Source organism: Fomitiporia mediterranea, assembly GCF_000271605.1.
Source record: "Fomitiporia mediterranea MF3/22 unplaced genomic scaffold FOMMEscaffold_5, whole genome shotgun sequence".
Taxonomy (NCBI): Eukaryota; Fungi; Basidiomycota; class Agaricomycetes; order Hymenochaetales; family Hymenochaetaceae; genus Fomitiporia; species Fomitiporia mediterranea.
The window spans coordinates 664863-676856 of record NW_006760390.1 but is presented as its reverse complement, the minus strand read 5'-3'; the positions used below and the strand labels follow the sequence as shown (position 1 = coordinate 676856).

The 11994-nt window shown below is 43.8% G+C and overlaps 3 protein-coding genes across 3 annotated transcripts; all 3 read left to right on the top strand.

Annotated features, from left to right (window-relative positions):
- On the top strand, positions 1-1714 carry FOMMEDRAFT_154701 (uncharacterized protein; the record flags this gene model as incomplete). Its single annotated transcript, XM_007265154.1, has 3 exons — positions 1-169; positions 227-361; positions 423-1714. The coding sequence occupies 3 exons, from the start codon at positions 1-3 to the stop codon at positions 1712-1714; spliced, it is 1596 nt and encodes a 531-aa protein (XP_007265216.1).
- A 4947-nt stretch (positions 1715-6661) lies between these two features.
- On the top strand, positions 6662-7474 carry FOMMEDRAFT_154700 (uncharacterized protein; the record flags this gene model as incomplete). Its single annotated transcript, XM_007265153.1, has 5 exons — positions 6662-6832; positions 6888-6944; positions 7004-7140; positions 7212-7310; positions 7393-7474. 5 exons carry the CDS (start codon positions 6662-6664, stop codon positions 7472-7474), a joined length of 546 nt encoding a protein of 181 aa, XP_007265215.1.
- Positions 7475-9720: 2246 nt separating this feature from the next.
- Positions 9721-10369, top strand: FOMMEDRAFT_166972 (uncharacterized protein; the record flags this gene model as incomplete). Its single annotated transcript, XM_007265152.1, has 3 exons — positions 9721-9820; positions 9874-10164; positions 10220-10369. Exons 1-3 carry the CDS (start codon positions 9779-9781, stop codon positions 10367-10369), a joined length of 483 nt encoding a protein of 160 aa, XP_007265214.1. The 5' UTR covers positions 9721-9778.
- Between the last annotated feature and the right edge of the window lie 1625 nt (positions 10370-11994).

Here is an 11994-nt window from a genome sequence, read left to right as displayed (position 1 = left end):
ATGCTTGAGGACTTTACGGAAGTAGGTTTGACGAGCAGCGATTTGCCTCCGGCTTCGCAGACGCGTGCCGCTCGGTCTGGAAATCGAATCGCTGTTGAAAGCAGACAACGCCCTCCTCGCTTGTCTGCAATTCATTTTGTCCTTCAACCACCATCATCTAGCTATGGCGGTTCGCGTTAAACGCCCTCTGCCCGTCCCCTCACCCTACTCAAAGCCCACTGCCCAGGACCAGCTAATGGCCCTGTTCTACTCGAAAACCGAGTCGCTACTCTCAACAGCATCAAGAAACTCCAAGTGCCGCCTGTGCAACGAGTTCGTCTCAGGCCCCATATCGCACATTTGCCAAATGCACCAACTCGGTGTAAATGCTACCTTCGACTGCCCTATGTGTTTTAAGGCAGTCTCCCTAAACCTCTGCATAGACCACTTCAGGGTCAAGCACGCAGACTCCTTCCTCTCCCCTGTAAAGTGTGGGGAAATCGTTGCCAGAGCACTCCTAGCTACTGGCGACACCCCTGCACAGACGCAAGTCCCTAACCCTGAACCAGTTGGTGCTCAGCCATCCAGCCCAGCACCCGAAGTGCTTCTTCTGACACCCACTCGCTGCCTCAGCTGGTCTGAGGAAATGGACAAAACCATGCCCCATGTTGGCATCCTCACTAACGACCCACACACAGTAATGGGCCATCAGGAAAGGCATGAGGCAGTACAGGCTGCTGTTGCACCTATCCCACACCCCCACTGCAAGGCTGCTATAAGCAGCCTTCTTACAGTTTGCGAATATGCAAACAGCCTGGCTGATACCATTCTCAATGCTGAGGATCACTTCATACCCCCTATTTTGGACGAAACCTCAACAGAGGAAATGTGCCGAATCTTCTTTAATTTCGGCACCCTAACAGGCAAAGTCACTAACCTTGCTGAACTCCTAGCAAACATCTCACAACATGACTCAAAGAAGACAGTTGCTGATGCCCTTCACAAAGCATGGGACAATGGCTTTTACACTAACTGCCCTGAACATGCAGCTGTAACGTCCTCCCAGGTACAACTTGCCATGATGACCAGCACTGCATCAGGCCTGCCAACAATTAGCCCCCCAGTTGGGCAAACACACAGAATCCCAACTGACAGATCTTTAGCTGATATCATCACTACCATAAATAAGCTGGCCAAATCTGTCAAAGCCCTCCAGAAGGGAGAGTTGATGCCTTGTCTGCCTGTATTACAACAACAGCAAACAGCTGTCACCACAGAGACACCACACAGCAATCAAAGGACCTTTGCCCAGACTGCTGCTGCTAGAGCCCCTTCCAAGAAGACTGTTGTCCTTCCAACTTGGCCCTACAAGGCCCCTCTGGCAAAGACAACAAAAAAGGCCCCCCTAGCACCACAACAAACCTTCCATGACAGGAAGATTCTCCTTTGCACAGAGACTGTAGTAAACCCCATTCTGGTTCCCCTAAAGATTGTCAAAGATCTATGCCAGTTCTTGTGGATGCATTGTAAAGCCAACCTCTCTGGAGGCCATTTCTCACTTGATGGCAAAACACTCAGCCTGGATTTCCCTACAACAACTACTGCATACACACAAGAAATCACCTGTTCTGTATCTGATGTATACAAAACCACATTCACAGTCCAACCCCTCTGTACCAAGGTGTTCAACCTCTTTATTCTGAACGTCTGCATCTGTGACTACAAGACACAGTAAATATACACACCTGCACAGTTATGGGACAAAGTTCAACAGAACTACCAATTCAAACCAACTGTCCTAGCTTATCCAACTCGTTTTGCTGCCCTAACAGACAAACTTGCAGAACAGGAATTCTGCAGAGTACAAGTACTGTTGCTTATGTCTTGAACTGACAGAATAAAACAATTCATAGACACCTGCATCAATGCTTACATATGGATGTTTGGTGAGAAACACTGTCTGGAGGAAGGGCAATCCTGGTCAGGCACTGTACAATGTACAAGATGCTGGAGCTTTGGCCACAACATTAATACATGCTGTAGACAATTACATTGCCTGTACTGTAACAGCACCCACACTGTCTCTACACACAAACACACCAAGTGTGCTGAGTGTAAGGACGAGCCTATCTGCAAACACTACTACAGATGCCTGAATTGCTTTGGCAAACACTCTACTGTTGACCAAGAATGCAAAAGCCAACTGTACTAGGCTAGAGCATCTATCCTCTGCAATCACAAAAGCATACTCACAATACAACAGGTTGCCAACATTCTACAGGTGACAATTTCACAAGAGGCAGTAGAATGCTGTATTGTACAACAGGTACAGGCCTCATGTTTTGTAGCAGCAACACTGGAACCCTCTTACAGTTTCATACAGGAACAGGACAAACTGATGGACAACCAGAGTAGTGAAGGAGAGTCAGAACTATCATACATCACCCAACAAGAAGGAATGTCTGAGGACATTGAATACAAGGCTGGCCCTGCCAATAAACATACTAAGACTAATCTTTAAATGAACAGTTTCTTCTATAATATTCACCTGCCTCCTACATCCCCTTTCTCCCCTATTATTTCTTTCAATTGCAATTGCAGTTCTGCCACATTATATATGCTCATTCATATTCTTGAACTTTACAGTGTCCAGCCAGCAATCATAGCCTTACAAGACCCTCCAATTGTAAAAACGTCTGTCAAGACCAGAGCTGGGCTAAAATCATATCCTATTGTTCCAGCAATACCAAACTACTACTACTTACTACTACAATGCAAGAAACTGGATGTTGTGTTCCTCATTCACAACCATGTTATCATTAATATTGTCAGTTGACTCTCTCACAGTAACAATATCTTCACAATCCACTACAACATACAGACAATCCTTAATGTGTACTTACACAGAAGTGTGAGACAACCTGTAACTGAGGATGAAACATTCATACATTACCTTGATCTGCTGGACAACTTCTTGATGATAGGCAATATTAATAGACAACATCCAATCTTTGACAACACTCCCTACACAGACATATTTGCTACATATACAGTACTATGGTTTGAATGGCTAGTTGAGCACAGTCTCCTTACCCTATCATCCTCCCTACTGTTCACATACAAATTCAGAGAGTCAACATCCTCCCCTGACATAGTATTCACAAACCACCCAGCAGTGTCTTACAATATCTTTGTGTCCAGACATTACAACTACTCAGTAATTGTGATCAGCACACATAACCCACCACAGATGTGTCTTCCCCCAGTAATAAAGGAAAAACATACAAGGGTGTGGATTGAGAAATTTGCTCAAATTCTCCCTCCTTTTATGCTTGATCACCTATTAGACACAAAACTGGACTTAGACAGGTTCTTCAAGAACATCTTCATGTTGGCAGCTAACATGTTCTTCTTAGACAGTTCAAGACCATGTACCTAGTTTGAATGGTGGGACAACAACCTTACAGAACAGCTCATAGAGTTATCTGACAAGTCATCAGTCACAATAACACAAGTTATCTTGAACCACAAACAAGACTACTACTTGACAAAGGCTGATCAGTCTAACTATAGAACTCTCTGGACAGCTGCCCAGCAGTACAAACACAAGGACCTGTGTCCCATAGCACAAATCAACAACAAAGATACCTTTCTCAGAATGGATGAGGAGTTCACACAGGCCTACTTTCCAGACAGGACCTCAACAGCCTTTACCCCTCTACAATACAATCCCAATGTAGAAGGCCTTGACAACTACTTCACATTCCCAGAATTCATAGAGTCTCTACACCAAATTGATAAGTCTGTCTTACCTAGCATATCTGGACTCACTCACACACCTACAGAGGCACTGTGCTATACGTTTGATCATATGTTTGCTAATGTACTATAGTGGATACAGGATCTGGAATATATTCCTACTCTACTCAGATGTACACAAGTGTCAATCATATTGAAAATGAAGGACTGAGCACTTGACTCGCCCTGAGCATATTGGCCTATTTCAGTCAAAGAAACCTTCACAAAGGTAATCACTAAGATATACATAGAAAAGTGCACAACTATAATGGAGACCCACCTGGTGTTCCTGAAGGAGATATACAGTAGAAGGAAGCATCTCTCTACAGCAGACACAATATACAATCTACATACCTTTGTCAGGAAGAACAGCAAAACAAGACAAGAACAGTCTCATACCTGCCCTCTTACACTCTTTGTTGATATCCAGGGATTCTTTGACAATATCCTCCTAGATCAACTATGAGAAAACCTACACTCTCTCAGTGCTTCTCCTTGATTAATAAACATGGTTTGAGCCCTTGTAGTTGATAGAGAGTATCTACTCTGTTTCAACCACCAGTCAGGACCCTTGAGACACTGCCTGAATGTTGGAATACCCTAGGGCTCCCCCATCTCCCCTGTCCTAGCAACAATTGCCACATACCACATTATTACTGTAATCAAAACTCAATTCCCTAGTATCTTCATCTGGACCTACCTTGACAACTAGGTGTTTGTCTTTTATGGTGCAAGCAGGAAATCACTAACATCACAAGTCAACATTTTTCTCCATTTCCTCAAAAACCATCTTCACAACATTAGACTCTAACTCAACCCACAGATCAATACAATCCAGTTCCAGTCTAGAACAGTATGGAGCCTCCCTGTTCAGGACCAGATTGTCCACATTAAAACCAAAGCTACATGGCTTGGCTACAGTTTATGATCTGACCTTTTGCCCTCTGACCAGATTGCCAAGGTTACACAAAAGGCCTCAAAACTAACCACAATGATGAGCCATATCATACAACAAACATGCAGCATGTGCCCCTACCAGGCATGCCTCACATACTTCAACATTGTTTGAAGCACTATGATGTATACAGCTAAGACCTGGCTGAATCCTCTCGAACACCAACTCAGCCCACTCGTCAAGATCCAAAACACGTTCCTGAGGATCATTGGCACCTTCCCAAAACCAACTCTCACTACAGACATGGAGAAAACCCTCTCAGTACTCCCCCTTCCTCTGTTCATTAGGCAACTATCTTGCTGCTTCCATGCAAGACAACAAGCATACCCACATATGCTAGCCCCTATTCTCTACATGTCTCATTCAGAAACCCTGATGACAAACGTCCCAAGCTATTGAAGACCAATTACTGTGTCAAAACAATGCTCCAACTGTGAACAATTCCTTACCCCCTTGAATTTCAACAAACATAGTTGTGCAAGGACAGAACTTCCCTTACACAAATGCACACATTGTCACTTCTTGTTCAGGGACCTACAGAAGCACAAATGTCCTGCCATACAGGGTCAAACTGTATGCCAGGTACTACCAAGCAAAATCCCAAATCAGGCAATTCATCATCTTGATTCAACAAATCAGATGATAATTGCTGCAAAGGTGTATGTTCCCATGTCTCCCTCACTCATCAAAGATAATCTAAAACCTGTTGAAATGGCCTGAGTACTCCACTTGCCAGACACTGTGCAGATCTGATATCACCCAGAATTGCAGACAACCACAGTCAAAACTCATACACAGTGTTTCACAGTACAACACCTGGAGAACATCTGCCACACACAGGCTGTCCTCTATATGATGAGTAGGGTCATGAATGACCTCCTGCTCCATTCCACAATTGCCACAAACTGGAAGTTAGCCCTTGAACATCTCTCAACATTAAATGAGTCTACTGAACTGACACAAGATGTGTTGTCCCTTGTGAACGAGTGACAAATCACACTGATATGGACATGTTGGGCAATCATGCCCAAATTCAAGGCAACTAACACTGTATACAGCAACTGGTTATCCCTACATGGTGTTTGCAATCATGCCCAGACAGACACAGATCAGCTATGGGCAGAACAGTCCTATGGTGCAACCTGCAAGCCACAATTTCCTCTCCAGTCTGTACTCCCCTGACAGGCACAGGTTCTACACCTTCGCTTACAAACTGGAACGTGCAACACATGTTCCTTTACATACTGCTGGAACGTAACCCACTCTAAGGAATGTCTGCTCTGCCACAGCAAGGACACGCCTCTTCACCAGATAACTAGATGCCTGGGAATCCTCTTTGACGACTGTGTACAACATTTTCGCAATCGGACCAAGGACCATCCACAAAGGCTAGATTGTTGGCTAGACACTAAGTTCTTTTCTTCTAATTATAAAAACATTTTACATTGTATGTATGCTCACTACCCTGTAGATTATGGATAAGGCCTCTGCTCTGTTTCTCAGTCTATTTCATCTCTGTTTTGCAGTAGATAGCTTCACTATAGGCATGGTTTCTGTGGATCAGCTTTCTCCTACTTGCTGTAGGTTTTCCACCACAGTTTTAGTCCAGCCTACCATTTGAGAGGTCCTTCTATCAATTGCTTCTCTCTCACTGCATTTTGTCACTCCTCCCTGTGAAGAACTTTTTTACATACTTCGAGCCTGCAGAATTGCATGTACTTGTTTAGCTTATTTGTCAATGGTAAATTCATTTGTTGTTCCCCTAAAATTGTAATGCTTTTGCCCTCCTCACCTCTCCGTCACAGTCTTTTCCTCCATCCTTCAGTCTGCTTGACGTATTCTCTCTTTCCTTTGGCTAATCGCTCTGGCATTCATATTTTTGGTCCCTCGCATTTCCTGTTTCCGATATTTTCTCTCGATACATAAAATATGACCCAGTCTGTCACCTTTATTCCACCTGTTCGTCCTCAGCCTGCCCGTCTCGCCATCGCATTCCAGGAGACTCGAAGACGCGACGTGCACCGCTCGGTCAACGTATTTCCTTGGCAGAATGTGAAAATGCCCTGTCATGGGTTTGTTGTCGGAACTGATTGGGCGATGGTGCCATTCGATCACTTGTCTCTGTACCCATCTATCTGACAAGGCATTGCTCTAGACAACGTTCGATAATCGCAGAGATGATCAATTTTCCGATTCAAAACGTTTACAAACGGTAAGCAGATTTTGTCGTGCTGTACGTTTTTGTATTCTTCTTAACTCTGATCTTGCTAGATAAACGAAGAGACGGAAGTGCGGTTCATCCATCCTTACGACTCACAAGAGTATACAAGACATCGCGTGGACTTCAATGTCTTGGAAGAGATCCGCCAGTTGAATATGCATAGACGCGAAGGATTTATGAAGAGGTTGTATGCAACAACAAAAGTATGTGACTCGTGCTCATTCTGTGGTCTACATGTCATTTACTGCTCGCTACTAGTCTGTCGTTTATCGGCTTGCTCGTGGTGTTTGCGATTGTCGTGGAAAACTATTTGGATACCTTTAGTCGAAAAATCACCATTGGGCAATTGAGCTTTGGGTTCATTTTTGGATAACATGTATCCGCAATTTCTCTTGTTTCTCTTGTCCAAAGCATCTAAAATTGTGCGCTTGTATTATAGTATTGGTGTCATTTCGACTGCTGTGTCGCGCAAGTTAATCTTCACGTACCGCCTGTTTGGCACGGACACTTCGTATGAATAAACACAGGTTTATTATTTATCCACCAATAGCGATTTATACACAAGAACGAAGCTGTATATTATACAATGTATGCCAATTATGATAGGCTAATAGATCAGATAGTAAATATGTTTCGCTTTTCTTGTGTCAACAAAGGAATGAGTAGAGGAACAGGTAAGATTCGTCAAAACAATAAGTAGTGGGTACATTTACGGACGCCCGAAAAGATGGTAGTAAAGACTCCGAGCTTTGAGCTCGACCTGTGAAAAGGCGAACTACGCGTATATTAGAATTGCTTGATTCACCATCAACTAGAAGAGCGAAGTATCCATACCTTCGCTCCGACATATAGTCTCTTTAGGACACCCTCCTGCTCAGGCTTCTCTAACTGATCCCCAGAGTCCTCTACTACATTGAAATCCAAAGAATGGTTTGAGTAGTTAAGTAGGTCGAAGGAGTGAAAGAATAGGACTTCGGTGTCTTCGTCAATCTGGTATGACCGCTGGTCTTTAGATCTTTATACGGGGAAAATGAAACAATCAAATCCCACCGCCTGCAAGCGCTTATGGTCAAAGAACTGGTCTTCTGTACACGTATCGAACGTCGTCTATCTCGTTCGTCAGCAACTGCTTCAACTGAGAGAGACAGTCCATTCGCACCGTTGCCCAATCAGTACCCACAACATATCCATGTCCTGACATTTTCAAATGGAAATCCTTCCAAGGAAAATGATCTACCGGACGATCCGCATATCGCCTCTGGCACTGCTGAAATGCGATTGCAAGCTGGGACGGCTGAGGACGGGAGAGTGAGGCACAAGTAGCTTGTTGTGTCATTTTTTACACGTTGATAGAGTATGGAAGACAGGAGCGGTACAAATCCAAAAGGAAAAATGTGAGTCGAGTTAGGAAAAGAGAGCACAAGGGAGAAATTTGCATCAAGCGAACTAAGTGAGGGGAAGAGGGTGAGAAGGGGTGACGGAGAGGTTGGGGTGGCAGAAGCATTCTAGGTCCTTCGGATTGAATTGAGGCCAAGCGAGGAGGGCGCTCTCCATTTTCAGTACCGACTCGATCGCGAGACACAAAATACGACTGCGAATCCGGAGGAAAATCATCTCGAATAATATGCTTCCGTTGGATTGCACAGCATCCCGCAAGTTCCTGGCGGCGCATTTCGACGGATTAGTATATTGGTTTAAACATTCAAGATGTACCAGGTGGAGTGACAGGCGCTACAATCGTGGTGAAAGTCAACAGAAAGTCACGACGGACGTACGGGTCCCTGTTCCTCAGCTGCTCTTCATCACATACGAAATCCTGCATCCTCTCCTCACCACACCCGTTCACCTTTCCACCTTTCCAGTCTCCTTGCCCTCCAGACCGCCTGATGCACTTTCCATACAGGACGTTGGACAAGAACGACTACGAGCACCACAGGAGCACGCCGATTGGTGAGGTGTGATGAACGTGCTGCGGTGTCTTGGAATTACAAGACAAATTCTATGCTTGCCTGCCTGCCTGCCCTGGAAATCCTCTTGCTTGGAACGCTCCTGCATCTCAAGAAGCCTATAGCACCTTGTACCAAGAGCTCGTCGTCCTTGGGGTACATGGTATCTTGTGTGCCATCGTGGACAACGACTCTGGTTTCCTTCATGAAATATTTCGTATCTTCTTTACCACAACGTCTCTGCTTCGGTCGAATGTCTTCAACGTATTCTCAAACCTCCTCTTATACTCTCTAGACGATTCGGAAACAAGTTAAGGAGCATCGAGGGGAATTGCGTCCAGCAGTAAAGTGGCATTCGTAGAAATATCCTTATTTGGAAGGGGTGAGTCAGCCAGAGTTTTGATGGGTGAACAATAGACACACACATACCTCTGCTAAATAACAATTAACATACCCAGGTATCACAATGTTGCTCAAACTTCAACCAATTCTGTGCAGTTTATACACTTAACAGAACAAGTAAATGGCAAATTCCTCAAGGTGGACTGCATCAGAGTCAAAGTCTCAAGAAACAAGGAGAGAACTTGATTCCTGAACGAGGAACTCTCAAATATCCAAGTCGTCAAGGGACTGAACATTGAAGATGGATTAGCAAGATCAAGTTGAAGACTAATAACAAGAACAGTATCTCTGCAACAAGGAGAAAACAAGTTTAACAACTTCACTGGAAGAACCCTAGCATCCAACAACGATTCCGATGAACGAGATCTATGCACGAATTCTGACATCGATATCCCCCCGAAATGAAATCTCCTTCAAGGCGAATAGGTAGCATCACGACACCATGATAAGCTCCCTGAAGGAACAACAGAGCAAGTGATGGATTCTGTGCTTGTCGACGAAAGAACTGGAGGCCCTGCTGTCCGTAGTTCGGCTCTCCATCTCGTTCCAGTAAATCAAGATCACATCATAAGGCAAGACCCGCAGACCCGCTTGAATATTTGGTCGACGTACAAGCCGTCTACCATTTATATAGCCAGAAAACGAATGTTGCAAACAAGACACACCTCAAGGCATCAACGACAACACCGTTCATCTCATCAATCCAAATTCACCCTCTTCTATGGTCCCTTCTTTCCCTGCTCGACCTGGTTCCTCATTTCCCTCCTAATCCCTCCGCTTGGATCTTGAGGCGGCTGGTGGGACTGACGAAGACGCGACGAGGACGGCAACACGAATGCAGTTTGGTTCGAGACAGGACGCGAGTCAGCCCGCTTCTTGAACGGTCGGAATCTGCCAGCCCGTGCCACTTTCGCTTAGTTCCCGCTTGCAACTCACCTTCAAGGATCCTTGTCCATTGTGTTTTCTCGTCGCACTATCATGGAATTTCGGTCTATCCTAGGCCACACTCAATTTAACTCAATTTACACTGAATTTCTTGGAGCGTATCTCGAGTGGTTTGGAGGATGAACGCAAGCCACACTCAAAGAGGACAGCAGACGTTTACAAGTCACGCGAATATATATGTTTGTACTGGATAGTCCAGATGTCTTATCGTGCAAAATATGAAGGATAATTAGGATAACTTTCAAGACAGGGGGATGATGTCAGGGAGGAACGAGAGTGAGGATAGGCGAAAGAGAGATGGATAACTGAGGCAGTAATGTGTGCTCGACTTCCATAATGTTTTCCGACATGTACGTATTACCGAAAGCCTCTCGGATCCACTCACGCTGGATACAGTGTGTGATTCGCACTTATCCTGATGCCAAAGGACCAGCAAGTGATTCTGTGTATGAGAGAATTCTCGAATTCCCTCTGTAGTACGGAATCTTTGACGTGTCTCAACTGGCTTCCCCGCCAAATCTATTCAACTTGGCGATCAAGAATCTCTCTCGGCACCTGGTAAAAGGTTGTGCTTGCTGCACCCTTCAATAGAACATGAAGAACTTCATCAAGTTTAGCTTCAGTGGACACTAGTACTGGATGAATTCGGAACGATAGTCTTCAGAAGCATCATAGGCATTCTTTCTTACTAGCCTTTAAGCTTTATTCTAGGTAGATAAACTAGAAGGCTAAACTTCGGATAGTACTATAGGAGTTCTCTTCAACGTTTCTAGCTCTTGCCTCCAGAAGACACAGTGGTTCGATCTATTGTTGTTAAGATGAGACTACACGAGAGTATGTCTCAGATGATATAAACTACATTACAAGCAATGACGAACAATGATGGAATACCTTCCATCATACATTCTACATCTGAGACATACCTACATAGTATATATAGACTAACTAATCAACAGACGATGAAGCAAGCCGCAAGAGAGCAAGCCGAGTCCACTATCCCCCCTCTTTGTGTGATCTCTCTAAGCCTCTCACATAACCTCTTTCCCCTTTCTTAACAGGTTATGAGCCTTGTACTCCCTGCCTATGCTTTATCTACACTCTACTATGTCTATGCTCCATACAGTTCTATGCATCACATGCATACACACAGCATACTATGATGCAGAACTCGACACACCTGTCTGAGTATCCCAAACGTGAATCAATACACTGCAAATGCACAATCTACCATACTACATACAACCCAGACATTATATGATTGTCATCTTAGTGATTATGATCATTGGCCCAGTAATAACATAATCTATGCAGACAATGTTGAAACTATAATGAGTATCACTTACTGCAATTATTAAATGCTAAAATACTCTATAATATCATGGAGATCATGTTATAATAAATTAACTGATCATACTACAGACAAACATTAAAAAGATTAATAAAGCAAACACTACTCTTCTACTATTAACATTACAATAGTACAAATGATTGACACTGTCAACAAACAAACATACTATGTTATAGTATAAATCAAATAATAACACATATAGTAATATCACAGCCAAACGATTACTGCTGCTTGCATAATTCCTTAGAATGGCAAGATCACATGATTTTTCGTTACAAAGTTGAAAAACACAAAGAAAATACAATATCTCACTCAATCCTTAACATAAATGTGTACTATTAGTACCTAAATTTATACTTTTAAAATCCCCTTCAGATAGATACTTTATTAATCAAATTTG